Source organism: Astatotilapia calliptera, chromosome 22 (genome assembly GCF_900246225.1).
Source record: "Astatotilapia calliptera chromosome 22, fAstCal1.2, whole genome shotgun sequence".
Taxonomy (NCBI): Eukaryota; Metazoa; Chordata; class Actinopteri; order Cichliformes; family Cichlidae; genus Astatotilapia; species Astatotilapia calliptera.
Window position 1 is genome coordinate 32128365 of NC_039322.1, and position 25357 is coordinate 32153721.

At 38.2% G+C, this 25357-nt stretch overlaps 2 protein-coding genes and 2 long non-coding RNA genes across 5 annotated transcripts; 2 read left to right on the top strand and 2 right to left on the bottom strand.

The window, feature by feature from the left end:
* The first annotated feature begins 406 nt into the window (after nt 1-406).
* On the top strand, nt 407-3216 carry LOC113014517 (uncharacterized). Of its 2 annotated transcripts, none has more exons than XR_003270976.1 (3): nt 407-417; nt 858-896; nt 3075-3216. It is a non-coding gene; the product is annotated as an uncharacterized LOC113014517 (long non-coding RNA). The 2 variants fall into 2 exon arrangements; XR_003270975.1 differs by lacking the exon at nt 407-417 and adding an exon at nt 503-555.
* Nucleotides 3217-9890: 6674 nt separating this feature from the next.
* Nucleotides 9891-12611, bottom strand: LOC113014515 (uncharacterized). The gene is made up of 9 exons (XM_026156099.1): nt 12559-12611; nt 12369-12444; nt 11956-12227; nt 11672-11749; nt 11321-11362; nt 11168-11241; nt 10762-10803; nt 10272-10477; nt 9891-10192 (listed from the first exon to the last, which is right to left on the bottom strand). The coding sequence occupies exons 3-9, from the start codon at nt 12199-12201 to the stop codon at nt 10092-10094; spliced, it is 789 nt and encodes a 262-aa protein (XP_026011884.1). The 5' UTR covers nt 12202-12227; nt 12369-12444; nt 12559-12611; the 3' UTR covers nt 9891-10091.
* Nucleotides 12612-16169: 3558 nt separating this feature from the next.
* Nucleotides 16170-17676, top strand: LOC113014316 (uncharacterized). Its single transcript, XM_026155748.1, has 3 exons — nt 16170-16604; nt 16684-16787; nt 17359-17676. The coding sequence occupies exons 1-3, from the start codon at nt 16394-16396 to the stop codon at nt 17674-17676; spliced, it is 633 nt and encodes a 210-aa protein (XP_026011533.1). The 5' UTR covers nt 16170-16393.
* A 5597-nt stretch (nt 17677-23273) lies between these two features.
* On the bottom strand, nt 23274-24072 carry LOC113014516 (uncharacterized). Its single transcript, XR_003270974.1, has 3 exons — nt 23829-24072; nt 23477-23754; nt 23274-23303 (listed from the first exon to the last, which is right to left on the bottom strand). It is a non-coding gene; the product is annotated as an uncharacterized LOC113014516 (long non-coding RNA).
* Nucleotides 24073-25357: the final 1285 nt, after the last annotated feature.

Consider the following 25357-nt stretch of genomic DNA (forward strand, 5'->3'; position numbering starts at 1 on the left):
ATCTGGTAGATGTTGCTGGTGATTTTACACCAGAGCATTTTGGCCCTGTAATTATTATTTCAATTAGCTATATAAATTTTACAAAAAAATACAAATTCAGTGCTATTACTTTAAAATAGCAGTTTTTCTTGTAGTGCATTACTTGAGGATTGTTTGTAATTATGTGTCCTCAGTTTTGTATGTAAATTGAATCATTCGATCCAAGTAATATTCACTAAACCAATTGGCTTAATTAGTTGACATTTCCAAGTAAAATGTAATGGAGTGACATCAGTGAATATGGCCACCTTCTCTGCATTCAGAGCATGACGTCAAAGCCCCTCCCCACATTTGAGCGGTCTTTCTTCAGACATACCATGGTCCACATTTCGACGGTTGGCAGACTTGACGGAAACGGGAAGAAGTGGAACCATGAATGTAATTTTTAAGCGGAACAAACTTTGTACGTTCCTGTTGGCTCACCTACTTAAGTCAGTTTCTCCGCACTGAAAGCAGCTGCACTAGCAAATAGTGTATTTTCCTGCTAGACTTGCTGACTAACTTTCCTGGCAGGAGGTATGTCCATAATTTCCCACAGCACTTTACAGCTTAGATGGCCACCCAAACAACACACGCCTGCTGCCTTAACGTCTTTATGAATAAAACGACCACGGTTGCTGCACCGCTGCCATGAGGTGTATTTTGAAAAAAAAATTTCACTCGATTTCACTCAAGTCTTCATATTGACCTGTTTTAAATTTGACACCAAGCTGACATATGTAAAAAAAATAAAAATAAATTAATATCATTGTGCATCCTTGAGTTAGTAGAAATTAGTTGAAAAGCATATAAATAACCTTTTTTTTTTTTTTTTACAGAACATAGGACCTTCTGACTGCTAATTTGAACTCCACAAGGTAAGATCAAATTAGTAACGATTAGGTTTAACTTGTCACATAATTTCTTTGTGTGGCAGTTTGGTTTAATTTTGAGAAGAGATTGGGATTGTTAAAACACTACAGACTAAAGCATGGAAATGGTGGTCGCAGCCAGTCAGTCCCTTGTCTTCACACTGATTGCCCTTGCTCGTTTAAAACATTTAATGCCCTTAAGACCCATTTGTCTTGACACCATGTGAAGATGGTCACACAAAGTGGACCTCTTTCATTTACTTGTCTACTTTGCTGCTCTGTTTTTTTTTAATTCAGAGAAGCAGTATTTTGAGCATCTTAACAACCACTTAAGGAAGTTTGAAGTAGTTGCATGTGTCTTCAAAAACTGCAACTTCAGTACAAATATTTATTCCACCTTTGCTACACATAGACACAGAAAACACCAGTCACACACCCTTGAGGATTTTAAAACTGAAGTATTAAAAAGCAAACCCAATGAACCCATGTTTGCTCAGGATGAGACCTGTGTGGAAGAGAGCTTAGAGCTTTGGGATGGGGAACCACAGGAGTTGTCTCAAGATATAAAAGAGAAATTTGGCCATCTATTTTTAAAGTTAGAAAGCATGTTCAATGTCCCAAACAAATGCATTGATGAAATAGTAGATGAGCTTCAGTTTATATCCACCTCTGCATCTGGTCCACTTTTAAGAGATGTGGTGGTGTCCACCTTGAAAAGCCATAATTGTGATCTGGATCCAGCCATTATCTCAGATTTAGTGAAAAATCTTTGTGAGACACACCCTATAAGTACTGCCTTGGGGACAGGTGGCCCTTTCACAACTTATTACAAGAGAAGAGAATTTATGAAGAAGCATTTTTCAGTTGTTGAACCAGAAGAACACATACTTGATAATTAAAAAAAAGGGCAAAACCTTCCAGTATGTCCCAATATTGCCCTCCTTGGTGCAGGTCCTAAGTAAGTCTTTTCAAGAAAACACATTTGAAGGTGAAAAAAAAAACTGAATATGACTTTAAGTACCAGACGTGATGGATCTCACTATCAAAACAACAAGTTTTTCTCTGTAGAGGAGAACAGAGTGAGTCTCATCCTGTACGTTGATGACTTTGAGGTATGTAATCCTATTGGGACATCTCGAAAAAAGCACAAAGTCACAGCTGTCTATTGGGTGTTGGGAAACATTCCGGTGCAGTTACGTTCCACATTGACATCAATCTATCTTGCAATTCTGTGTAATTCTCATTCCTGCTAACTTTTCGACTCAAAAATCAGTAGGGGGCAACGCACATGAAAATTGGTGCTTATTACGTCTTTTGCCTCTGATTATAGGTTTAAAAGTACCCCAACAAGAGCCTGTATGGCAGATGCTGATGACACTGAAAGACATTGTGGACCTTGTCATGTTTCGAGCCCACACTGAAGAAAGCATTTGCTATCTTGACAGCATCATTTCAGAACACCGAAGCAGATTCCTTGATGTTTTCCCCCAACATAAGCTCATTCCCAAGCACCATTTCCTTGAGCACTATCCTCAGCTCATTCGGGAATTTGGCCCCCTAGCTGCCCTCTGGACAATGAGATTCGAGGCCAAACACAGTTTTTTCAAGAAGGTGGTCAGACACACTGGTTGTTTCAGGAATATTTTGCTGTCCCTTGCAAATAAGCACCAGCTCATGGTTGCATATCATCAATCACATTCTGTCAAACCATCACTTGCAGTCACAAAAACAACAGAGGTCTCTTTAGATGTGCTTAAGGATGATCTAAAAGACCTGGTGAAATGCAGATTCCCTGCTGTTACAGCTGTGTATGTTGCCAATAATGTGTGCAGTTTAGGCACCAACTATGCAGTGGGAATGTTGTTGTGTTGTGGTTCCACTGCAGGACTGCCTGACTTTTCTGAAGTGTTACAGATAATGGTGATTTGTAACAAACTGACTTTTTTCGTGAGACAACAAAATACATGGTACAATGAACACCTGAGGAGTTATGAGCTGGAGAACACAGGGAGTGTGCCGTTACTTGAGCAAAGAGAGCTTAAAGATTTTTATCCTTTGGCTTCATACACCCTTGCAGGAAGACGCCTGACAACTTTAAAGCACCACATTTGCCTATACTTTTGAAATGTGAGGAGAGAAGCTTGTGAATAAATGTCTGTGTATTTCTCTTCTCTGTTGTTGCAGCTTCTTCCTGTTGATATGGCACCCTCAGCGAAACTGCGGATAATTTTTGGGGAGGATGATGTCCACAAACTACTTTTACCTGCAGGCATCCCAAGCACACTTCAGGACCTCAATGATGTTCTTCAAGAGACATTTGATATTACAGGACCATTCACTATTATGTACCAGGACATGGATTTCGACGGTCAGTTCTTCACTTTGACCTCGATTGAGGAAGTACAAGATAAAGCTAACCTCAAAGTAGTAAAAACTGAATCAGTAATCTTGAGTCTCACTACTGTGGACATGTCAGAAGTCGAATCTCCAGTTCCACTATCTACCGGAGCAAGCTCCTCCTAATCTGTATGCGACACAATCCTGTTGTCCTCCCCAGATGAGAGTGGACCATCCTACAGGTTTAAGCCATGGCCATTTAAGTTTGAAATACTTCTCTTATGATATAGACCTTGCACTGGAAGCAGGAAAGCAAGCTTATGAAAATGATGGCACACAGCGAACGTTGTTGTCCAGATTGGACGGGTACACCACCAAACTCCTGGAGATATTTCGAAGGAAGGGCGGGACTGCAGGGACCAAAATAAAACCAATGTTGGACTCACTGAATAAGGTAAAATTTTAAATTATTTTTATTACATAATCTAATGGAAAAGATGAGGTCATACACACTGAGAATGTATCACTCTTATTTAAAGGACAAGTTTGTTATTTTAAACTTAAAGCTTTGTTTTCAGATTGTTTATGATGAAATCGAACGATTTTGATTGAAATTTGGACACATGCTGCTGGCCTGAGCTTTTTTGGTTTCTGTGGTAGCACACCCCCACCTCCACAATGGCTTCATACAAAGACGTGAAACTCACCGAGTGGTCAGGGGTGTTCACTGATATGTTCACACACAAATCGCTGCAAAAATGCTTTCCAACAGGTGTTTTACCATTTGTTGTAAAACTGTGGACCTTTTTTTTCAAACGCCTCACACCTGTACATTCTTCCGCCGAGAGCTTGAATAATAGAATAGAATAGCGGCGGACTAATACCGTACATCACAGCACATCTAATACAAGTCAATGGAGTTAGACAAAAACTACAATAAAAACCAGTTGGAAAGTATCTTTTGCAGCGATTTTTTGTGTGAACATATCAGTGAACACTCCTGACCACTCGGTGAGATTCACGTCTTTGTAAATGACAGTTTTATGCGTTTTAAGAAGGATTGTTCCAGTGCACCTATGAAGCCATTGTGGAGGTGGGGGTGTGCTACCACAGAAACCAAAAAAGCTCGGGCCAGCAGCATGTGTCCAAATTTCAATCAAAATCATTCGATTTCATCATAAACTGAAAACAGGGCTTTAAGTGTAAAATACTGAACTTGTCCTTTAATCTGATCAGTGTCTGTGTTGGCTGAAACTGTTCTCTTGATCCTGACACTGTGGCCACAATTAACAATTTATGGACATGATTGTCTCTACAAGTGTATACAAACCTGTCTATGGGCAGAAATCTGTGCCATCAGAAACTGAAATTGAATAAGTTAAATTTGAATTTGAATTGCTCAGATTGAATCTGAATTGTAACTTGAATAAATGCTTTTGAAAACGGAATTTGAATTAGTCTAATTTGAAATTGAATTTATGGTTTGAAAATGATCATCACTAAATTGAAATTGAATTTTATATTTTGAAAATGAATTCGTTTGCTTTGAAACTGCATTTTATCCTTTAAAAATTCAGCTCTCGAATAATTTCAGTTTCACTTCTCACCATTCAGTTTCAGTTCTACAATTCAATTTCAGTTCCAAAATTCAGTTTTTTGGAACTTACATCCGGTTCCGGTTCTTGCGTAATCGCGCGCAGAGTAATCGAACTTCGTTTTACTAGCGGACCGCAAGTGGCAATCTACGACATCTTGAGCTGGAGCTGGAGCTGGAGTAATTCTCCTGAAGACATTCGTGATGTCAAATGACCAGTTGAGAAACGCTCAGGTTGGTAATAAATGTATTACATGTATAAGAACAAGCGTCATGTTAACAAATAATACCCGTACAGTAACGTTTATGTGTGTTGTAGCTGTTAGCTAAAAACGCTAATTTAGCGTAGATTGCCCTGGGTTCAGCGTTGACAAACAAATATGAAAGACAGCTTTCAATAGAATCCCAAAGTTGTCATCTTGTAGCCCTCCGGAGTCCTCCACACTTGCAGAGGCCCCTACAGTAGGATGAAGGAAAATTTACAGGCTAGTTTCAGGTGTGAGGAAGTTGCAGGTTTCCTGAAAAGCACTATTAATTAATTAAAGTGCTTGAAATCCATGAAACTGTGCTTATTATTGTTAAATTCTTGTGGATTTAAAATGTGAAGGCAACGTTGATGGTTTGTAATGGCCTTAAGTGACACTTATTATTAACAGTTATCTTAATACTAAATGACGTTGTATTGCATTTCCTTTTTCAGAATATATTCGTGCAGGAGTGCTTGTCCAGATTTAGGCAAAGGCTGGAGTATGTCCTCAACAACGACCCTCTTGACCTTGATTTTCTGGAGTACATTGTGACCCAAGAGAGGACTTTCATGAATGCACTGGAGAATGCTGACCTTCCTGCTGATGTCTGCGAAGCTATAGAAGAAGTGAGCAGCTTGTTACACCAGCGAAACAACCCTCCCCCCTTCAACTCTGTGGTACAGATTATTGGTCCTTATGGGCGTTTTAGGCTTCAGGTCACAGAGAATCACCTCCAAAGTCTTCTTCAGCTTGGTCTACCTGCCACATGTGTAGCAGACCTTCTTGGTGTCTCAAGACGTACCATGTACAGGAGAATGCAGGAGTACAACATGTCAGTTAGGAGTCTTTACTCTACCCTATCTAATGACGCTCTTGATGCCAAAGTGAGAGACATTAAATCCAGACTACCTCATGCTGGATATCAGATTGTCAAGGGTTACCTTCAAGCTGCGGGCCACCGTGTACAGTGGAACAGACTAAAGGCATCAATGCACAGAGTTGATACAGAGGGCATCTTAACAAGAATGTCAACTTTGGGCTGTGTGGTTCGGCGAAAGTACTCTGTTCAAGGCCCACATTTCCTACAGCACATTGACACCAATCATAAATTAATTAGGTTTGTTTTGGCATAGAAAATTAAATGACTAACATAATTCTGAATAATTTTATCCATCAGATGCTTTATGCTTTGCTTGTCTTTTCTTCACCAGATACAACATAGTGATATTTGGCGGCATAGATGGCTACTCTAGGAAGGTAAGTTGCATACCCAAATACAGCACATATTATTAAATCCACAAAGACTTTCTCACATCTTGTTATCTTTTCTCTCGCCGCTTATGTAATTATACAGCTCACATATTTTGATCATATTGTGTATTATGACAGTTTGCACACTCTTGTCACATGTCCTCCTATAAACATTTTGTATATATGTATGAATTTTTAATGTGGTGGTGTTAATCAATTTTCCCCCGGTTTAGATTATGTACCTTAATGCTGCATGTAACAACACAGCCAGCACTGCACTTGATTTTTTTCTGGACGGAGTTAGAAGATTTGGATGGCCTTACAAGTGAGTAATTCTTCGTTAAATTTATTCTGGAGTTTGTCTCATGATTTGTGTTTGCCATGTTTAACCATGAAATGATCAGGATTTCAGTGCTGTATATAAATTTGCAAGTGTGTCAATCATGTATTTGAATAATTTTTTAGTGTATTTTGTTGTTTCAATACTTATTTTTAAAATCTTATATGGTACAGAGTGAGAGCTGATCAAGGAGTTGAAAATGTCAAGATTGCTGAAATGATGTTCACTGTGAGAGGCACAGGATGTGGAAGCTTCATAAGTGGAAAAAGCGTGCACAACCAGAGGTAATGCTTGTAAGATCTTAAATGGCATAACATTGTTATTTCATCATGATTGACTCCAGCTGAATTGCTGTTTGGCTGTCCTTTGTTAGTTTTTGATTGACCTTTCAGACCTTTTCTGTATTTTTTTTCAAATGTAGAATTGAGCGCCTATGGAGGGACGTTTGAACAGGGGTGACACACATTTATTATGATGTACTACACAGCTTGGAGGAAGATGGATTTCTTAACATCTCAGATAGTCTTCATCTCTTCTGTGCCCATTATACCTTCCTCCCAAGACTCAAGGTGGATTTGGCCAAGTTTTCTGCTGGCTGGAATGATCATTCCATCAGGACAGAGCATAGCCTTTCACCAAACCAGCTGTGGGAACTTGGGATGCTGCAGCACCCCATCAGAGAGCCACAGAGATATGAAGAAAATTTGGCAGTTGAGTATTAATGGCAATGTTTTGGTTTTATTGAGTGCTATATGTAGATTTTTAAAATCATTTACATATGTGCTGCTTTATTTCAGGAAATCCAAATTGAGAGCATTGATTGGGAGAGTGCAGGGCTATCCCATCATAACAACCCAGGTGTTTTGGTGCCAGAAATTGAATGTCCACTGAATGCTGAAGATATTGAATCTCTACGCCTTTCCATAGATCCTCTTGTGCCTTCATGTAGTTTTGGAAGAGACATTTACCTGACCACACTCTCACATGCTCTTCACCTACATCACCATCCATGAAAGTTGCAGCTTGGCCCATCAGAGTAAAATTATAAGAACATGTTATTTTACAAACTGCTAGTGATAGTTTTTCTTTTAAATAATCCCTTTTTCTAAGAAGAATAAGAACCTCTCCTTGTTTTAATGGTAATTTTCATTTTCTTACTTTCTGTTACACTCATGAACCCAAATAGATACTCACAAGCTGACACAGTCAAATGGAGGAGGGAATGAGATCAGCAAGGACTATATTGACAAAAACTTTTTTTTAATAATAATTTCAATGGCAATAAACAGAATGCTTAAACTGTAAAACAATAATAATAAAAAACATCAAGCAACACGCAACGATTTCTTTGTTTTACTAACATTTCATGGAACAATCAAGATGTCTGGCTGGCTGATTATGCTCCTAAATATGAAGAAATGCCTGACCATAGTGGAACGCGTTTGTCATCACATGCTTGAACTCTTCATAAGTTTGCATATGCTGAACAGGTAGCTTGACTGTATTACTACATGCTGTCACGGTTGGGTAGCAAACTTCATGAGCGCCATACTGAATATGGCATGAGTGGTTGAACTGCACAGAGACTTTGAAGTTCATCTTCTCATCTGGCAGGACAGGAATGTGGCCTTGTCCTGTGAGCCACTGCAAGAATGAACTTGGGGAAAGGATGACTGGACGGTCACTGGTCTCAGGCTCTTCACCTTTTTTAAAAAAAGACAAAGCAGTCATTTAGATAAAATATTAGATACTGTTTACCTGTAACTTCACAAACACAACTTAAAAACTTAATTACTGACAAAGAGTGAACAAGCACTCATAGTGTAATCTACAGCTGTGGCCAAAGGTTTACAGAATAAGAATTGTTTTCACACATTTTGCTGCTTTTGTTTTTTAATATCTTTTTGTAAAACGTTTTCTGAAGTGTACTCCAGAAACGTCGGACAAAAAGATCTAAAAACACTAAAGCAGCAAACTCCATGAAAACCAAGACTGGCCATTCTCTAAAAGTTTAGCCATTCCTTACATAAAATCATGATTCCAAGTTTAACACAGAAAGACAAAATACATTGACAGTAAACTACATGTGCACTTACGTGATTCCAGCGCTTGCAAGAAGTCCTGTAGATGGTTCATAATCCTCATTTCCACCTGTTCTTTGTTGGAGCCCTTCTCGCTGAACTCAGGATGGCATGTTGCAAAAACAAAGTCAGCATCAGCCTGGTAAGAAAGACAAAGAAAATTGTGACTTTATCTGAATCAAGACTTAATTGTAATTGAGATCAAGGACCTATTATTTTGTCTTTATTCTAAGTAATTGTATTCTTTTGTCACGCATAAAGACAGGGACATAAAACGTCTGTCTCATGCTGCTTGCTAGTTCTTCTCATTTAATCTTATAACTTTGTATAGATCAAGTCTCTTTATAACTCTGTAGGTTACATGTAAATAATCCTTGTTAAAAGGGATTTTTTCATTGCTCCTGATGCCTTGTGTTTGCTCTAAACGGTTCAGGAATATTAAGCAACTTAAGACAATTTTGAATATTCTTTTTCCAGTGCCACCATTAATTACATTTTCTACTATAGGACTTGAAGTATATACTGTAAAGTAAAGATAAAGAGCACTTTGAACTGCTATTCACAATTACAAGTGTTATCCCTACTAAAGTCAACATTTACTCACCTTAACTTCCACCCCTGGGACAAACAGCGATTGGCACATGTTTTGGTACTGCTTCAGTAGATCAGTAAGACCATAAAGGTTGAGCCCATCACGTAGCTGGGAGAGGAGAGGCACCAACCGAAGTGTGGCGTGAAGAACAACAGCACTGAAATGCAGAAAGGAAGAAAAAGTCGCATGCTGCTAAATGAAAAAATAAAAAAAAAACTTTTTTTGGGGGGGAAACAGTAAAACAGTTTTACCGAACAATTTCTTCTTTCTTTTCGACATTAACAGGTCCATGATAGCCACAACTCAAAATTTCATCAGTGAGTTCTGTCATTTGGTTAAGGTTGATTCTGCCGAATCAACCTTAAAGGACACAAACATACACATTAACATGACCAATTCCAGAGTCCTATAATTTGCAAATAACATAAGGGATGGTAAAATCTGTGCTAAACATGTAATTCAAAACACTGTAGAGCAGTGAAACCTTTAAGACTTCATACCTGGGAGATAACAGAAGTGTAATGATCATCACAGACATCCTCTTTCCTAATGTTCTCAATCTGCAGCTGTCCACTACACAAGTACTGGTAACACCAGTCTTTGAGGCAGCAGGGTGTGGCCCACCTTGCGCCAGACTAACTGCCCAAATTTCACCAGCACTACTGTGAGAGGAGAAGAGATAAATAACATCAATCAGGTAATTTCCAATGCGTGTGTGTGTACACACAACTGCGGACCCCAATGCATGTGAGAAAGTCCTACCGGAAGTTTCCTAGATCGAGATACAGCAATGAATATTTGGGAGCCTTCCCAGTCTGGTCACCCTCAAATAGCCATTGCTCCAAGCCTGCAACCATTTCTTTTAACACAAATAGTTAGTCCGGTTAAGTAGCCATTTTCACTCCTATCAATTTAGATCACATTTTAAATACGAGTACCTGTGAGGAATTCTTTCCGTAATGCCCCTGTATCAATTCCTGCCTCTCCGATGAATGTGACCCTCAGCTGATTTGTAGGCAATGCCTTTTTCTGCCTCTTCCACTGTGCAAGTCCCCGCTCCACCATATTGGATCTTGAGACAGTGATACGGAATTCTTCCTCTGTATTCACAGCAGTACTTATGGCCTGCAGGATTTCATCCAGGCTAATGGAGAAAAACTCGCAATTACAAACATGATACTGGAAACCATGTTGTGTGTATTCATGTGTATTCGTTAATGTCTTTTAGGTTTTCAAACTGAATTGTGTCACCACTAGCAGTATGTGACTTTGACCTAACAGAAGAAGAAAATGCAGTGGACAGAAAAAAAAATTATAAGGATCAAAACCTTTAGGTAGCTGGATTCCTTTACACAAAGGGTACTTGGCAGAAATTGTTTGAAAACCACTGTACAGAGCATTGAAGAAAGACTACTGATGTGTACAAACCTAGAAATGCCCATCCTTTGTTGTGAAGGTAGGTTTGCATTGCTGTAATGAAAAAATGCCAGAGTAAAAACAACATCACTTGACCTCAAACATATACTGTACAAAAGCAACAAATAAAACAATACCTTTACAACTTAAAAACTTAAAAGAGAACTTCTTCAACCGTGTTGTAATAACTTCTGTAAGACTTAAACAATTAAAAATGTTATGGCAAGAATGACAAAACCTAATGCAAAAAAAAAAAAAAAAATATAAGGATCAAAACCAAAGTATAACATACATGGCACAATCACTAACAAAGCATAAAATGCTGTCTATCAAAATATAAATTAATAGGTGGAAAGCAAAAGGCTTGTAGGGAAATTCTCAAACATACGTTGGAAGCCATATTAAAAGACTGCATTACCTCTCACAACACTCGCTTGCATGTGCCTCCACCTCATTCTGAGGAAATGTCTCACCGCAGACAGGGCACACAATCTGTAACAGGAAACAATATCAACGATAGAATCAATAATGCCTCAAAGACAGACATTAAACACGTTGCACTCAACATTACCTTTGCAGTTGAGGACAAAATAATGACATCTTCCTCCACATCCTGTCAAGACAAGCAAAGAAAGGGGAAAAAACCAGCAACTTTAAAAGAATGGAATTGTGATGTGATTCCATACATCTGATTGTTGCTTATCTGTCAACTTTCATTACAAATACAGCTTACATGGGCTACCCACTTTAAATATAAGGAATAAATCCAACCTCTAATAATGAACCTCTTCAACTTGGCTATTGTAGGACACTTTAATCAAACTCAACTTTCTCCCCATTCAATGTAAGGCATCATATTTATGTTCCTGTCTTTGTCATGCACAGTCAAATAGATAAAGGTTAAAGGGGTACAAAACTTCACCTTTAGATGTGAGTTAAGTTGATCGTCTTCTGTATGTGGTATGGGATGTGGTGCGTCCTCTATGTCTTCATTACAAGTCTGATAAAGGAGAATAGCAAGTACAAACTTAATAAATTACCTACAGAAACACAAGCAAGTGTAGTGACATCCACAACATTGAACATGAAGCTCCTGACTGATAAAAACATTTTCAAAACACGTTTCAGTCATTACGTAGTTTTATAGGACAAAGCTACGTGTAATGTGATCTCCCAGACTCATCCATGCAACGGGACTGTACACACCTCCTGTGCATTAGTATCTGAAGGCTGACATGTTTCAACATGCAGTGCTAAGAGTTGAAGTGGGTAGCTGGTTTGACATGAGTGGCACATCGCTTTTGGCATATTGGAGAAGGAGCTAGAGTCAGGAGGCAGCGGCTGAGTGTCTAGCTCTTCCTGGATTGGAGCAATGTAAAGGATGGTCTTTCCCCCAGCACTTGCATTTTTTAGCAGTGACCCAGTATATCCACTGTCCTCAGGAGGCACCATATTTAGTTTCCGAGAACCCCATCCACCTGTCGAGAAAAGTGAGTGACTCAGTACTATTCAAAATGTGGCAGTACACATTGCAGTGCATTCATGGTCATGATATCATCAAAATTCTTCTATAACTATCAATTCAAAAGTTGGAATGGCCATTAAGAGGTTTTTTCTACCTGCTCCCTTGTAAATCAGCCAGCCCCCAGAAACACTTTCCAGTTTTGGATACAGATCTTTGAGTCTTGAACATACCTTTGAAATAAACCATCGGCCACCAAATTAATTGACTCTGAATAAAGAAAAACACTTGTTGATCGTTAACTTACAACAAATATATTTTCCTGTCAATGTGGAGCAGTACCTTACCTCATCATGACTGTAGCTGTCAGGTATCAGTGTAGACCTACGTCCCAAACCAGCTTGCAGATGGACAAATTCTTCACTGCCTTTTGGAGTAGACTGAGCAAGCTTGGGTAAGAGATAAAAATTAAGTTGTATCTCTTTAACTGGTGTGAATTGGTTGGCAGGCCCTCGAAAGCACCGGCGCTTTGCTTTGTTTCCATAAAGAGCAGGAAAAGACCTGTGAAGACATGTTATAAGTTGATATAAAATAATACAATTGTACATCTGAACAAGTTATGGGTATTGAGAACTTAAATGAGTAAGTATAAGGAACAACAAGTCTGACAAAGGAACAAATACAACAAGGAACCTAGTCATTTCTGTGTGGACACTTGGTCGGCCATCTCTCCCTCTCTCCTGACTCGTTTCCTGTCTGCTAGAATGACACAATATTCAGAAGATGCATCACATAATTTTATGCTAACTAATTAATATAGTACAACAATAAAACACATGTCAAATGATTCAAAAGTCATTTGGTAATCTGTGCATGTGTTGTTTGTGTCTAGCTTCACAAAACCTGGGAGGCTCTTGGTGAGTCTGAACACTGGGTCGAACAGTGGTAGAAGTTAGTAAATTTAGCAGGTGTCTTGCTGATTTCTGAACTGTCTGCCTGTCAAACACAAGAATTGAGGAGTACGTTAAAAGTACTGTGTATTTAATCATACACTATGTAACAGAAAAGTTATATATCATATCACACCGAAGTGATCAGTAATGATCCAGACACTGATGAGTGTTGGACTAAATATACACTGTAGCTAAGGGTTTTAAGTAAGCTAAAGACTTGGGATGCTGTGTGAGACATAAGTAAACCCAAATGGCAATGGTTTTGACATTCTTTTGCACGTTTTCCTACTGTAGGGGCCTCTGCAAGTGTGGAGGACTCCGGAGGGCTACAAGATGACAACTTTGGGATTCTATTGAAAGCTGTCTTTCATATTTGTTTGTCAACGCTGAACCCAGGGAAATCTACGCTAAATTAGCGTTTTTAGCTAACAGCTACAACACGCATAAACGTTACTGTACGGGTATTATTTGTTAACATGACGCTTGTTCTTATACATGTAATACATTTATTACCAACCTGAGCGTTTCTCAACTGGTCATTTGACATCACGAATGTCTTCAGGAGAATTACTCCAGCTCCAGCTCAAGATGTCGTAGATTGCCACTTGCGGTCCGCTAGTAAAACGAAGTTCGATTACGCAAGAACCGGAACCGGATGTAAGTTCCAAAAAACTGAATTTTGGAACTGAAATTGAATTGTAGAACTGAAACTGAATGGTGAGAAGTGAAACTGAAATTATTCGAGAGCTGAATTTTTAAAGGATAAAATGCAGTTTCAAAGCAAACGAATTCATTTTCAAAATATAAAATTCAATTTCAATTTAGTGATGATCATTTTCAAACCATAAATTCAATTTCAAATTAGACTAATTCAAATTCCGTTTTCAAAAGCATTTATTCAAGTTACAATTCAGATTCAATCTGAGCAATTTAAATTCAAATTTAACTTATTCAATTTCAGTTTCTGATGGCACAGATTTCTGCCCATACCTGTCATCTCTCCCTTAATATGCGCTCAAAAGCAGAGAAATTTACAGAATTTTCAAGGTGACCCTCTGAGTGCAGCGAGATCCCTTCCTGTTGCCCATAGACTCCAATACAATTATTTCCCAAAATATTACTCTTGCGTGTGGGAATTCCTGTCCTTGACTGGTGAATATTGTGATAGGAGGTACTGATATGTTGCGAAAAATTCATTTGCATGTCCAGTGATGAGGCAGAAAACTTTCCTCACTGGGCAGAGACAGTTTCTGGACCCACAGATTATGACATGCACTGGACTCTTGTCTTAACACATATCGTTGAGAAATTCATGTTAAGTTGCGCACTTCACAACGTTAGAATGTAGCTGCAGGCTTACATTCTCCATGGGTAACTTTCTGTTTACATCTGTATGTGCTGTTATGTATGTATGTTACATATGTTATGTTGTGTATTTTCTGCAATAAATTTTCTTTTTGGGTTTAATAGCATCATGTCGATGGCAGAAGGGACATTATCATTCGTTACTTAGTTGAGTATCTTGGAGAGAGTGGAGAGGAGCTGATCAAAGACCATCAGGTATCTGATGATCATAATGACTGTATTAAAATTATTGTCTAACCTTATAATCTGGTCTTCACTTGTGATGATATGTTGAAGGTCAAAGATTCTCTACACTCGTGATGTTTTTAAAAAAAGACTCAAGATTAATATTTTTAATCAGGCTTTTAACTAATTTCTTAAATCTTTATGCTCTTACCCTTTATCTTTTAAATCATATTTAATCTTTATCTTATCTGCCTTAAACTTGAACTTGCCTTATTCTGCCCCTCCTGTTATTTCTAAGGTGTGTTTTTTATAAGTTTGTTATATGGCAGGTCATAATCATTCGTTCTGTAATTAACTGTTGCAACGTGTCAGAAAATATGTTTATTCCTGATCTTGTCTGGGCAAAGCCTGCCATCTAGTGGGTTGACAGGGTCGCGCCATGTTAGAGCGCAAGCAGTGGTTTTCTCCCAGCGCTCGACAGGGAAGGTCCATTTCTCTGTGTCTCTGTAATTTCCTGCATCTGACGCCCTTGAAAAGGCATAATCTGTAAGTGTGGCAAAACGGTTTATTGTTCCCACTTATTAGTACCTTGTTCAGCAAAGTAATGAGTTTCTTGTGTGTTTAGCGAGTTTGTTACATCACTAGCACAAGCTAGCTGTTAGCCCTTTGTTTAGCCTGCTAACATGAAGTATACCAGCATGTGGTGTTGGCTATATCTTTTGACATGTGTTGATACTGAGATTGTGTAGTGATTGTTTACATAAGTCAACAATATTTAATGTAATCTTTGTGTATTTGAATGGAGAGTGAATACACTGTATTCTGTTTCTGTTATTACAGTTTTACAAAAAAAAATAATAAGGATCAGTAAAGCTCCGAAGAATGCCATGCGGTCTCCTGAGTACGGTGGTCCCTAGAGACAAAGCACGTACAAACTCCAAAACACATGCAAAATACAAAACACATGCAAAATACAAAACACATGCAAAATACAAAACACACGCAAAATACAAAACACACGCAAAATACAAAACACATGCAAAATACAAAACACATGCAAAATACAAAGCACATGCAAAATACAAAACATATGCAAAATACAAAACATATGCAAAATACAAAACACAGGCAAAATCCAAAACACATGCAAAATACAAAGCACAACGGAAGTGCTCAAGGACGATAGGGGCAGTGTTGAGCTCGATTTGCAAAATAAACGGCAAGTTTGTTGCAAACACACGGAGATGGATACCAGCGGAAAACACCAGCAAGGATAGACCAACCACGCCTCATAATAAAGGTAATGTGCAAACTGTTGTTAGTTTGATTGTTGTTGTTTTTTTATTACTATGAACGCTTGGTTTATGCTTTGCTCATGGAGAACTGGTTTAAAAAAATGGATAAAAGTATGAAAACGTCATGTTTTAGCGATTTCTGTCCTTTGCTAAACATAAAAAGTAGCATGCTGTGCCGTTTATATACATATATAGAATGAAAGTTAAGATAAAATATGTAATCTTATTTTAATATTTTGCTCTGAGTAATTGATTGAAAAACATTCTCATGGTCAAACAAGTATTTGCAAGTGAGGTTATAAAAATCTAAGTGTAATGTTTTTGGTTCAGGAGTCTTAATGTAAGATGTGAAATACTTGTATTTTCTGTGGGTTGTAGTGAATCTTAATTTTGTAAAACATTTGATGGGGTCATTTTTACAGATGTACTGTCCCTTCTGTGGACACCTCTTGGCAGACAGTCCTGCCTTTTGTAGTCTATGTGGTAAAAACATCAAGTTTTTAAAGGACATCACCAGCACTGTGTCGAGAAATCCTGCCCTTGGTGAAGAGGCAGCAGCTCTTCCATCTACCAGTTCCAGCATCCTGACTGACACAACTATACAGTCTACACAGGGTAAAAAACATATTTGTATTAAATAAATCTTCTTAACTGTCCCTTCCCTAAAATGATAATTTTTTTTTTCTGTTTATAGCTGGGAAATCATTAGTGGAGTCATTTATAAAATTTAGGGATGTGAAAGAAAGGGAAAGAAAGGCATTTTTTTCAAAGAAACACCAGGAACAGAAACCAATGAAGGTATGTCATAAACTTGAACGTGGACGTTGACCACTTTTGTTGCTAATACAAAATCCAAATTACCTGTAGCACTGCCAAGGCATCGCTGTAAATTTCCATATGCATATGAAAGGAACTGTATATATTGCAAGGGTGGCCAACTATGTCCTCTACAGCTATGGACCCCCTCCCCTCCCCCCGTACTATCTCTGTTTAATTTACTTTGAGGCTGATTGCTGTTTATTACCTGCATATGGTGTGTTCAGCTAATCACAACCTTGGACATTAGTGTTGCTCGGGGAACGTTGAAGAAACTAGAAACGATCTAGTTGCCGCTCTTGGGGATTGTAGTTCACCACTGATACAGGGCTTACAATTGTTAACCTGATCAGAATTTCTTAATTGTCAGCCTTTGGTCAACATTCCTTCAATAATATATGCCCCCTGTTAAAACTATATTTAGTCGCTAATGTTGTCTTTTGAGTCACAGCACAGCTGGAGCACAACTACAGATCAGAAATAAAATGGAAGACAGGGAACACCATGTAGGAGCAAAGATGTAAAAACATGTTATTGTTAATCTCATTCCTAGATACAGATTGGCATCATGAGAAGGACCAGTGATGGTATAAGACCTGTTCGAGGAAAGTCACTTCCAGTTGATGTTCATTCTCACTGGTCAACTGAGCAAATCTTGTCTGCCAGCGTGAAAAAACATAAGGACTTTAACCAGGACATGGCCGATGGACCCTATGTACTGCTATACCCTGATGCAAGGGAAGTTAACACAATTCCTGGAACCAACACCCCTTTCAACATCCAAAAATACAAGGATGCCATAGGGAAGGCCTATCAAAGAATAACTCTCTACATTTGCAACCATGATGACTTCTTAAATACTGGTAAGTGATTCTGATAATGCAGTGACAATCATAAATTTTAGATATTAAAAATAATTCAAGATTTTCAAAAAAATGTTAATCAGAGAGTGACATGATTTTGCCACAGATTTCAAATATATTTAATTTGTGCTGCATAGCCAAAGTGTTCTATATGTTTGCTAATTGTTAGATATAGCTTTCAATACATACAGTCTAATTTAAATATATGTATGTTTTGAATCATTGAATATTTGCAGATTGCAACACAGAGTGTGAATCTGAAGAGGACAATGAAGTTCAAGTAAAAGCAGTAGAAAGCCCACTGTCGGACACTGTGGTTAGTCTTTTTTCTTTACCATTGTTTTGTGTGTGTGTCTGTGTTTGTATACACCAATATAATCAAGAAAATTTTAAAGTTTTAAAAAGTGCTGTTAAGCTTATTTTACTACTTATCAGGTATGGGATTTTCCAGATAATCACAGCACACCGGAAAGAGCACCTTCAAGAAATAGGTAAGTTTTGTATTGTGGAGGATACAGTGCGGCGACCCTGAATAGGGAGGAGCCAAAACACATTATTATGTATTATATTGTAAATTCTGAAATTATTTAAATTCTTTACAGGGGGTCAAACTTGCAAACTTCTTCTGAAGTAAGACTCTGAAAAATGTCTAATTATCATACAGGCTACAAACATAAATTATATTAACTGTTCATATATTTTTGATATTTAGACTCAAGGTCCCTGCTACAGGTATGTTTTGGACACAGAAATTTGTGTATTGAGACACTAGACCAATAAAATCTTAGTTAACTTTAGATTTTAAGAAATGTTCTACTTTGCCCACTAAATGTTTTTCATTGCAGCACATACACAAGTGTTTATGCACCGATTGTAATTGATAGTGACTCAGACAAAGAAGTTCTCATCGAAAAGGATGAGAGTGAAACACAAAGGTAAGTATACATTTAAATGTGAGAATGTAAATATGCTAAAAGTGAGTAATAACATCCTCATTTTATGTGATATTAAATAATTTTTTTATGTTCTAGTACAAATGGCCTGACTGCTGCAGAAGTACTTGAAGAGCTGGCGTCTAAGACAATAAAAACATCTGTCAGCAGATTTAATATAAACAGAGCAAATGTTTGGGATGGAGCAGCTCGGGGCTTTAGACGTGTGTCTTACAACCCAACTGATGATATACTAGTGAAGTTCAGCGATGATGCAGGACAGCGTGAAGATGGAATGGATAATGGTGGTCCTAAACATGAATTTTTGACATTATTAATGAAATGCCTTAGATCACGACGAATCTTTGATGGACTTGAGGACAGCAAATTTCTTACATTTGACAGCGCTGGTGAGAAAGTTATACCATCTGACTATAAAATTAAATTAATACATTCTGAAGTTAAGCTTGGATGATTAATTGTTTATTAAAATAAAAAGGCATATAATTTAAAGCATTATTTTAGCATAATCAAATAATGCTTTGATTATGCTTGTCTTGTAGGGAGACATCAGTATGTCTCCCTACAAGACATACTGATGTTTGCCACGGGCCTAAACAGCATTCCACCAGCTGGAATGGAACCAAGACCAAGATTGCTGTTTGGTGATGCATCACGTTTCCCAATTGGGAAAACATGTGCAAACACCATTGTGATACCAATGGTTTTCTGGAATTGATCCTTATAAACAGAAAAAAAAAAGATGGGAAATGGTAAAATAGATCATCAGACAAGAAATGTGCAGTTTTAAATAACAATGACATTTTAAAACCAATGTATTGTTTCATTATTAAACTAAATTAATATGTTGCTTCTTTGGGCCTCAGTAAATTCAAGACAAATAAAGTCTACAACTATAACCCTAACCTGGACGACTAAGAATCTTCACAGATATATACCTTGGTTTAAATGATTGCAAAATAACGTGTATGCAATTTATATAACATAAAAATAATATAGTACATAAGGACTGCATTCAAATGTAAATAAACTGTAAACAGCCAAATGGCAGCTTTGTGAACTGGTTGAGACAACCTTTTTTTTAAATGTAATTTGTGAAATACTTACTGTTGTCGACAAACGCCAAAAACTCAATATGTTTGCCACATGAACCGCAGAACTTGACAACTTCTCCCACGTTATGGCCACAATATGGACAAAACATTCTTATCCTGAAAGAAACAGCATTTTTCTTTTAAAATAGAGTATTAAAACGGCAAAGGGCAGACCTAAGCTAAAGTGTATATACACAAACGCATTTCCAACACAACAGCTACGTTGCTAGCGTAAAACAGAACTTCCAAAACACAACTACCTACATAACTTAAATTACACAATTGAGAGCATATGTGTATTAGTTGTTGATTTATACACAAACACTAATATATATTCAAATAATTAAAAAAAAAAAGAAGGTTCATTTACCTTTTACTGCCACACACCAAATCCGGTCATTAGAAACGTCATGGCTTATGTAGCCACTAGGTAACAAAAACTCAACACTGCCCCTAGCGTCCTGGAGCACTTCCGTTGTGCTTTGTATTTTGCGTGTGTTTTGTATTTTGCGTGTGTTTTGTATTTTGCATGTGTTTTGTATTTTGCATGTGTTTTGTATTTTGCATGTGTTTTGGATTTTGCGTGTGTTTTGTATTTTGCGTGTGTTTTGTATTTTGCATGTGTTTTGTATTTTGCATGTGTTTTGTATTTTGCATGTGTTTTGTATTTTGCATGTGTTTTGTATTTTGCATGTGTTTTGGAGTTTGTACGTGCTTTGTCTCTAGGGGCCACCGTACCTGAGTGTTTACTGAAGCCATTTAATGTTTAGCTTTCTGCATAAGCTGGATAGAGACATTCAGCTGAGGGCAGAAGATGCCTTTTGTCTGATTTTTTTATGACTATTTAACGATCACTTATTAACTTTATTTTATGAGCAAAAGCGTATTTAATTTGATTATACCTTTATAACCTATTTCAATTATTTAATGGTTCTGGTCTACCAACACGTGTGCCGTCCCATGGACAGCTCCAGGCTGGATGGCCCCCAAAAGTGATTTTCTTTGTCTCAGGGTCAGCCTCTGTGAAGCACGTTCTGTAACTTTACGTATGAAAAGTGCCATATGAATATTGTTTTATTTGAGTATACTAAATTGAGTATACCTCTTTTTTATTTTTACATTTTTTTCTCTTAACCTTTTCTTTTACTTGGAATCTATTCTAGTTATTTCTAATTGTGGTTTGTTTGTTTTCACAGGACGTCAGCCAAGAAGCATTGAAAGAGGACTGCAGTAATCACATGATGAAGATCATCGTAATCCATCCCAATGTGGCACGGGAAAACCAAGATCCTGTGAACGTATCGGTCATCATTGAGGGGACAGAAATTCTGGAGGACTGCGGAAGTGTGACAAACGCTTGCCTCCTGATGTGATGTGCGTGATGTGCAGCACCTGAAACTACGGATACTGGATGCCTGTGCTGGCATTGCTCCTGCGGTGTTGCTATCAGTGTCATGGTTCTGGGTCAGTATTGACCCAGCATTCTGAGTTCTGGTCTATTTTTGAATGAACGCTTTGTTTCTCTGGTGTTTTGTTGATGATGATTATTATTGTTTGAGTTCTATGTGTTATATTCGGTATGCCTGCTTATGAGTCTGCGTCTGTGTCTCTGTCTGTCGTGTGCTACCTGTTTTATTTTGTAGGTCTGTGTCCTATGTCAGTGCATTCAGCTTTGTGCTCTCCCTGTCTCGTCAGTGTAATCAGCGTCAGCCGTGTCTCCCAGCTTTTTCCTCTTCGCTCCGTTCACCTCTTGTATTTAGTGTCTGTGTCTTCCCCTACTTGGTGTCGCATCGTTAACGTCTGTTCATCCTCTTACCTTCTCCATGCTGTGTGTTTGTCATGTTCCAGTTTTCCAGCACCACTGTTTTTTTAGAGTCATAGTTTGAGGAGTTTTTCCAGCAATAAAGCTGCGTTTTTAGTTTAAGTCCTGTCTCCAAGAGTCCTGCATATTGGGTCCACCACTCCTGCCTGCCTGCCACACAGCCAACCATGACAATCAGTGTGTGAAGAGTGGGAGAAGAGGGTTGCATTGATAATCCAACACAATGGGCAGCACATTGAGCACATTTTATAAGTGTCAGAGTGTAAGTCAGAAACTTGTAAATAACTCATGAATGAATAAAGTTACCTTGAAACCAAGCACACCATTGTTTTTCTTGTGACATTACCAATAAGTTTGATGTGTCAAATGGCCCTCTTCCTATACTCTGCTGCAGGTCCATATATCAAATGATCACTGTGGCATTACTGAGAGTTAAAACACATTCTTAAGTCTTTCATCTTTAATAAAATTATCAGCGTTCTGCTCTACCAGGTGTAACAACTGAGTTTAACATCCAGGCATCCATGAAAACGGAATTTATGACATTTAACGGAGTTAGAAGTTAGCAGGAAGTTAGATCGCTAGCTTCCATCTAAATACAATATAGCATGTCCTGACTGCGGGGTTTTGGAAACAAATTCAAACGTACAGCTCTGTTATCACTTCCAACATAAATGAAGACAGAAAACTAAACAGCAGTGACGTTTGTAGGGTTACTGAAGTTTGGCTAGCTGCTATATAATGATGTGCTACGTGACCGCTAGCGACACAGCTATGTTAGCATAATATAAACAAGCTAACTTTTTTTCCACTGGATAAAAGTTAACGTGAGGGTTCTCAGTGGTCAGGAACAAATGTAATCGCATGGCAGGATGCTGTAAAAGGACCAAACTTCAGCCAGGAGAACAACTGAGATAATCTATCCACAATACGAGGTTAGTCATTCATATACTGCTGCATGGGCTGTGCTGTAGTTACATCGTAAGGTTTTAAAAACTGAGCTTAAATAAATGATTAGCGGTAATAAAAGCCGAGGGAGGTCAATGGTGATCACTGACTTTTTTTAGGAGCTTTTTGAGATTAAATAGAAGAAAATACAAAGCATTAAACACGTTAACAACACAAAAGCCATATTAAACACAGACTACTTTAGGCCCGGAAGTAGGATTCGTCACATCATCACTTAATAATCGGATTGAAAAAACAAAAGTTGTATCCAAGATGGCCGACTTCTAAATGGCCACCATGGTCACCACCCATCTTGAGGAGTTTACCCCCTCACATATACTAATGTGCCACAAACAGGACTTTAACATCACCAACTGTGGCGAGACGAGGTTGGGATATAAAGTAAATACTCTTTGCAGTTTTAAAAAGACAACGCCACCCTGGGAATTTCACCCAGAGAATACTGAAAGTAACACTAAATCACCAGAAAGGCACTTAGGTTCGCTATACTCAGTCCAGAGACGAGGTTCAATGATCAACAAATTCACAATTTATTAATAATTATTTAAAACACCATATAAAAGCACAATCATAAATATTCAAGTACAAATATGCTTAAAAAGGTATTCAGAGCTGAGGCTTACCAGTGGAGGGGCAGGGATGCCACACACAAACTAAAGAAAGAAAACACACCCAAAACACAAGTGCAACACACTATCACACACACTCACACTAATAAACTAAACAAGGCAGGTGTGTACACTCAAGGGATCCCACCACCAAGGCACCCTAGTCTCCTCCACGTCGGCACTCCGCATCTGAATAAAAAGAAACAAAGAAAATTTTAATATATTACAACAAACTAATGTGTAGCACCGGGGGATAACCCAACTGCAGGACCACACTGGTGATCCACAGCTAGAAAAAGGGCCTCCCACCAGTGGTGTAACAAAAATCCAAAGTACAAATCAAAAGCAATAAAACGACATACAATCTGGATAAAACTCTAAAATCTGGAGCAAACGGAATCGCCGTACTGCTCCAACTTGCCGTCCACACGACGATAAGTTAACAGTCAATCAATAGGCACGCCAGCTGACTCCGATAACCGGCATGCATATGGCCGTTGTCCACGCCGACGTCCACTGTAAAAGCTGACAGCAGCAGGGAAAGAATTCTCACAACGGGAACAGACGGTAAAAGCACAGCAAGGCAAAACAGCAGCACTTCAGTTCGCGTAGCTTGGCGCAAAACTAAGGTCCACACTTCCTGCGAAACATAATAAATAATTACTATAAAAGAACAATAGAAGGCAGAGAGCGTAACAAAAGTTGATTACGTACCAAGTAAGCCGGGTCACAGAACGTAAGCAGAATAGCTCAGAGGAGGCTTCTATAGCTACGACCAGCCGCGATGGAGACTTTAGAGGAGTAACCCACAAACGATCTCTACCACACCGAGGAAGTCAGGTGACCAAAAAGGAGATCACAGGCAAGCAATGCAGAGACACTCAAATGGCCACTATTTATACCAGCGCCCCCTAATGGGCCAGGCTGAAAGTGGGTTGGACCGAGGGATAACATTCATCCTGCCACACAACCATTCCCATTTTATTACGGTGTATCCATATAAATGGCCCACCCTGTACTTTTATTTATTCACTCCACATAAAATGTAATAAATAAATCATATAATACAAAAACCAACTATTCACATTTCAACTTTTAGCTTTTTCCTTTTAAACAAATTTAAAGCGAAACAACACAAAAGACTGCAAACCACAACACAATTAAATATAAATTAAAATATGAAAACAAAAAGAAGATTCTCTGTCATTCTCTGTCATATGGGCCTGCATGAATAAACTTTCTGAATCCTTTATCATCCGCAACTGAAAATAGTTGTGGATGATTACTATACCTTTTTAATGTGACGCTTTTGTCCCTGGCTCTCTTCCTCTGTCTCTCCCTCCTGCTCTGTTGCTGTGCTACTGCAACTGTAACTACCGCCCCTCCCCCCTCTTCTCAGCACAAGCACAAGGCTCGCATGCGGAGTGAAGCGGGAAAAAAGTGCGAGAGAGAGGGTGAGAAAAAGAAAAACAAACCCCATGGCTCGCGATAAGGAGCCGGCTCGCGTCGTTCACGTCAAAGATCCGGCTCTAAGAGCCATTTCGTTCGCAACCGACACATCACTAATGAATATGAAAAAAGTAACACTACAGACAAATAAAAATGAAATATTATTACACATTAGATCATTATTTTAAAACTAAATTTGGAGTATAAATAGCTCTATAAAGTGTAATCATATTACTCTGAGCAGTGTGAATAACCCTTGGTTTTTAATATTTTTACACATTTTATTGTTAATTTTGACACTAAATGGAATAAAATTAACACTGGAAAGTTAACACTGGCCATAGAGTCAATTTTACTCTAATTTTGAGTGGGACCAAATGTTATCTGAAACGGAATTAAAATCAACTCTCTAAGTGTAAAATTGACACTTGGTTTTTGGTATGTGCAACTTTTTTCAATATAATGTATTTGGTGAAATGCACTATCCCTACCATCATTATGTCAGAGCTCCTGTAATTATTGACGTTAATATTCATCTGAACAAAGCTACTGACACTTTGGCACTGGAATTTACATGATTATAGTGTTGTGAAAAGGTATTTGCCCTCTTCTTCAATTTTTGTTTTGCATATTTAGATAACCCAGGTAAATATACAATGTAGTTTTTACATGATGACTTCACTGATTAAGGGGAAATAAAATTTAATTTAAAACCTACCTGGAACTATGTGAAAAAAACAACTTCCACCTAAACCTAATTACTGGTTGTGCCTTTCCTGGCAGAAGGAACTCCA